At 39.5% G+C, this 5,360-nt stretch overlaps 1 protein-coding gene across 1 annotated transcript; it reads left to right on the plus strand.

Annotated features, from left to right (window-relative positions):
• The first annotated feature begins 218 nt into the window (after window positions 1-218).
• LOC104157455 (lipoyl synthase, mitochondrial-like) lies at window positions 219-4,172 on the plus strand. The gene is made up of 4 exons (XM_009694785.1): window positions 219-372; window positions 2,076-2,146; window positions 2,920-3,031; window positions 3,990-4,172. The coding sequence occupies exons 1-4, from the start codon at window positions 219-221 to the stop codon at window positions 4,040-4,042; spliced, it is 390 nt and encodes a 129-aa protein (XP_009693087.1). The 3' UTR covers window positions 4,043-4,172.
• Window positions 4,173-5,360: the final 1,188 nt, after the last annotated feature.

Consider the following 5,360-nt stretch of genomic DNA (forward strand, 5'->3'; position numbering starts at 1 on the left):
ACCTCTCCCCGGGCCGCGGAGCCCGGCTTTGGTACTGAAATCGGGGCGCATCCCGTCGCGTGTGATGCTTGGGGGGGTTTTCAGCCGGTGTCAAACTACACGGCTGAAACCTCTGAGGGGCCCGTTTCACTTTGTAGAAACTAGCAGGACAGACCTTTCTTGGCATCTCTAACTTCTGTGCACCCTTTCATGCGTTTTTTTCCCCTTGTGCGGAAAATATGAAAAGGAAGGTCCGTGATCCCCGAGCCAACTTTGAGCAGTCCGTACGTGTGCTGAAGCATGCTAAAGAGGTCCAGCCCGGCGTCATTTCTAAAACCTCCATTATGTTGGGGCTAGGCGAGACCGATGAACAAGTATATTCCACAATGAAATGTAAGTTGGTGTTGAAATATATGCCAAAATTCACAGGTACGAATTTTACTGTGTTGCAAAACAGGTGTAAGCATCTTTGCCTCTACATGCAAATCAGTTTGCTGGTGCAGGAAATGTTTTCTAAGCTTTATTAAAAAAAAAAAAGTTTGGTTAAAAAGGATTGAACTTTTGAAATATTTTGCCTTCATATAGCTTTCAGATTCAATTTGGCAGGTAGATCCAGCTCGTGTTGATTGCAGTGGAAGTTATAACTATTTTTCTGTGACTATATTAACATTCTTATCTTTGTAATACTTAAATAATGGGCTTGCAACATAATTGCCTTATTGTGCATTCCTTTTTAGAAATAGCAGACCTGATTGTTTAAAATAATTTATTTCAGCTTACTTAGATGCAAAAAACGTTATTATCCTTGGAGCTGTAGCATGTTCTTACGTTTTCATGTATATTGTTTTTAAGAGAAGAAAATTTCACAGTGGTAAATGAATGCAATCTGCTTGTAAGAAGAAATTTGCAAATCCTGTGGCACTTCTCCCGTATCCTGAAAGAATGCTGACCTGGTACTTTATTTTGTGTAGAACAACCCATATTTAGAATGCAGCGATATAGTCCAGATTTTCTGCAGCTGTCCCACAATCTAGACCATAAAATTACAGTTCCCGATTTTCCCATTCTTCCTGCCTAGCATTTCCTAGGCACGGGAATATGAAATTTCAAATTTGGTGCTATTTATTTTCAGGCCACTTTCATGGATGTATTCGGAGACAAACTGTTACCCACCACATTCATTCAGTTATTCTAACTGTGTTCCCCTTTTGTCCTCTGGGTATGAGTTAAAGACCATGTAAACGTGCTGATTTTGAATCAGTTTCTTTAGAGAACCGTATCAATCTAAACAGAGATTCCAGTGAGTGTAATGCTGTAGTCAAAACACCATCTTTTCTTCCTATTTGATGGGGTCAACCAGCCCAAGTAGCCAGAAAATATACGGAGGTGTTCCTGCAAAATCTGCTTCCTCCACCATCCCTTTGTTCAGAATACCCCACTAGCTGCAGTGAACGTAATTCTTCAGGCTAGCTGACTATCAGGTGTCTGGATTTCCCTCTGTAAATAAGGAGACTACCTGAACTCCTTTGCTCTATATAGATTCTAGTATATACTCCCAATTTTAGCAGACAAAGTTTATGAGATTCTGCAGGCATCAAAACTAACATACATCCTAAGTGTGTAAAACTGGCAAAAGATGTTGGCAGTTTCCCCTGGTTTATAGCTCTTTAGAACTGTCCGCATCTTTTCAGCATGAAGTCTTTTGAAACAGCAGAGAAGTGCCAAGTGTACATGCGTGTATCCATTTTTTGTCAAATGAAGGCTCTGACCTAAAGACACAGTGAAAAGCAGTAAGATAAAAAAGACAAGAGCATGTCCTCTCTGCAGTGAGAGACGTGACTGCAGCGAGTGCAGCGCAATGGTATTCTCTCTAGCTTTAAACCAGATAGCTCAGGTCTTGCAGCAGCATGGAGCTCAGAATAAGATACTGGCCACTGCCTGTGGAGGTTCCAGGTTCCCTTTGCTGGACAGCAGAATGTAACCCCCCGAGGGTGCTGTGGTGTGACCTTTGTTCAGACTTGGAAGGAGGGTGTTTTCTAATTGCCGACAATCCCTTGTGACCCTTCTGCCACTAACAGGGAATTTTGTTTTTACAGTATTGCGGGAAGCAGATGTAGATTGTTTGACCCTAGGACAGTACATGCAACCAACAAAACGTCATCTAAAGGTAAAAATGCCTTGAATTTAGAGGCAGCATTATGGTCTGTACCTTGCAGAGTCATGTTTCCTCTTTCTCAACTGAGGCTTGATATGCATCCTTACCTCAGCTGTGGATGCTATGAAAAATTTCCTTCCTTGTTTAACCTGATCTTCATCTGTTATGGACTCTTCACTAAAAATGACCTCAGCCATCTAATCCCTTCCATTGTCTGCAGACTTCCCATTGCTGCTTTCTGTTATTAGCTGGGGAGACAGCTGGAGCTGAGGCATGATTCTGGAAAACAAGAGTTTCAGTGTATGTCTCAAACATAATGGCTCAAGCCAGCTCCCCTTCACTATCTCATAGGCTCTCCCTTCATGGTGCCACTTCAGCTGGGGAAATTACCATTTTCTTCTTCTGTAATCTGTCCAGAGCTTGGGTCTCTGTTCTGTTACTGTAGGTCACTGCAGTAACTGGTAGTGAAGAGATTTGTAGGACTATTGTATTTTTTTTACTAACTTGGACAAAAAAAAAGGTTTGTTCAAAAGGAACATTCAAAAACAGAGTGAAGAAAATAATAAAGCAACAACTATAAATTAAATTCTTAACTTTTCAGCCAAATATGAAAAGCAAATAAAATGCATTCTTTTGGTAGAAAGCAGATTGTGACTTGACTGCTTGAAAGTTTTGGAGTGTAAAATTTTGAACTTGCGATATAACTGTGTTTCGTTTCACTATGTGCTAGATGTAGTCATTTCCTTCGCATTAATACCTGCTCAAAATGAATTCTTTTCACTCAGGTTGAGGAGTACATAACTCCCGAAAAATTTAAGTACTGGGAAAAAGTAGGAAATGATCTTGGATTCCATTACACTGCTAGCGGGCCTTTAGTACGCTCCTCCTATAAAGCAGGTAAATTACTAAAAAGCATTAGATTCTTTAGCATATAACATTTTACTATATAAAGTTAAAACAGTGAAGTAATATGCAACAAAGCTCACCTTAGCTCAAGGACACCTCATATAGTCATCCTTTTTGTTTGTTTATTTAAATTATTTACACTTACTGTTGTCTATAGGTCACCTAAATGCATCAGTGTGATGGTAACTGGTATTTGTACAATTGCTGTGCTGCTTAAGCTAATTTTTTGCCCAACCTAGTTTGTATTATGCTTAACGCATGAGGCAGGCTAAAGGGTACCCAATTTATAAGTTTTCCTTTACGTTCTGCCTCTTGGATGCTTCAGGGTTTAATGGGGCCCTTTGTTGTTTGTGATGCAATTTTGTTGCTTTAGGCAGAATTTATTTACAGTGTCTTAGAAATAATTAGAAACATTTATGGCAGTGCTTTTTCTGACAAAGCACTGGGTATTAAGTAGCAGCTGATACTAATGGAACTGTTGTGTAGGTCCAACACCTTGCCTTTTTCTAAGGAGGGAGCAGAGAAGTCTCATCTGGGGAACCTTGCTTCTCAGATTGCTTTAATGCTAGCTCAAATGAGATTTATATCAGGTTTCACTACAAGTTGCTGATACTTTATGAAATAGGAATTATTTTTTAATTAAATCAATTCACCTTTGCCTGTTGAAAAGCACAAAGAAGCAGAGCTATTTAATTAAATTGGGCACAAAGAAAATCAGGAATTTGGGGGTGGAGGGGTTATTTGTTGGGTTATGGGTTTGGGTTTCTTTTACATCTCTGCTGTATGTATTGACAGTGCTGTTGTATAGAATGGAATTACTATACAATATTGGTAAGAACAATTGTATTGTAGAATAGAATACTTGCCTTAAATGAAAATGTGTATTTTTTTGCTTTATTTCATTGAAATACCTACAAATCATTTTGGTGACTTTTTGCCTTTTAATTAGGTGAATTCTTCTTGAAGAACTTAGTAGAAAAAAGAAAGACAAAAGTCATCTGAAAATGAGAGTGAACCTATTTAAAACAGCCAGTCTTAAGGATTCTTTTTTCAGCGCACAATTATACTCAGTTCCAGAAATGCAGAAGACCAGATGGTGGATGTATGAATAAACTTACTATCTTTCCAGAACACTTTTCTCTCACCAGAACACTTCACCTCATTCCTCCTGGCAAGGCTACAACTACATAGTACTTCTAGTGTTCAGCAAAGAGTCAGACAATAGAACTGATTTTGAAAGAGTGATGGAACTGAGGTGGAAGAAATCTAAGCTGGAAAAAAAAAATTGGACAGATTTAAGTTAACAGGGTTGATACTACCATCAGTATTGCTGCAGTTAATACTTGTGAAGATGCTAATAGGAATTTGAAAGGTACTGGTATTTTGGTGTATCTTACCATGATGTAACGCAAGCTTGCAGGCGCTCTGGGAACTAGAGGAGTTCTAAAGAAAGACTGTGTACATGACAAAGGACCAGATTAGGGCTATCTTGAACCACCCCAGAGAAAGTATCGGTAATACTCCTTCAAGAGATGTATACTCCTTCAAATGAGCTGTACCATTCTGATAGCTAATGTTTTTCAGGTGCTTGCATGTCCCAAAGTGTGAACCTCAGTAAACATAAGGTATCAAGGTGAAGCAAACAAGAGCCCTTTGTGGCAAGACAATAAACCTGGTGGAGATACCATATAATTTAAACCATATGGAAAATCAGAGTTTCTACAACAGCATAAATAGAGCCACCCCTAGTTTGGGTCTATGACTGTAACAAACCCCACCAAGTTGCACAGGTGCTTCTTTGGTATTGGGTATGCAGAACTGCTGCTATTCTGTACTGTGCTTCTACTCCATAGGTGGTGTCTTATCATTAAAGGAAAGTTAAAACCCCAGTCTAAGGGTGTGGTGGTTGTGTTTGATTGGGCTGGTTCCCTGCCCCTTTGAGACCTAGTCTGGCTGTTAAATCTGAATGGAGAGAAGTGAACTGCATCATGGATGAAATGTGAAATCCATTACGTATCATGGTAAGCTCAAGCAGAAATAAAGGCATGGCTTATGGTATATTAGCAGTGTGTAAGTTCTTTACAGTCATGATAGTTCAAAAGTCCATCTCTCCTTAGTAATTCTCAGTTCTCTGCTATGGACGTTAGATACCATTTTTGAACTGGCTTCAGCTGTATCTTCGTGAAGTTACTTGGGAAACATGCCAGGAATTTGTTATCTGGTCCCAAACTCTCATCATGCAGGTAATTCTATGGCTGCCTATAGTACTTTTCTAAATGACAGTAGTATATATGAAGGAGCGTGGACCCTCCACCCACCC

This window comes from Cariama cristata, unplaced genomic scaffold (genome assembly GCF_000690535.1).
Source record: "Cariama cristata isolate BGI_N322 unplaced genomic scaffold, ASM69053v1 scaffold24992, whole genome shotgun sequence".
Classification (NCBI taxonomy): domain Eukaryota; kingdom Metazoa; phylum Chordata; class Aves; order Cariamiformes; family Cariamidae; genus Cariama; species Cariama cristata.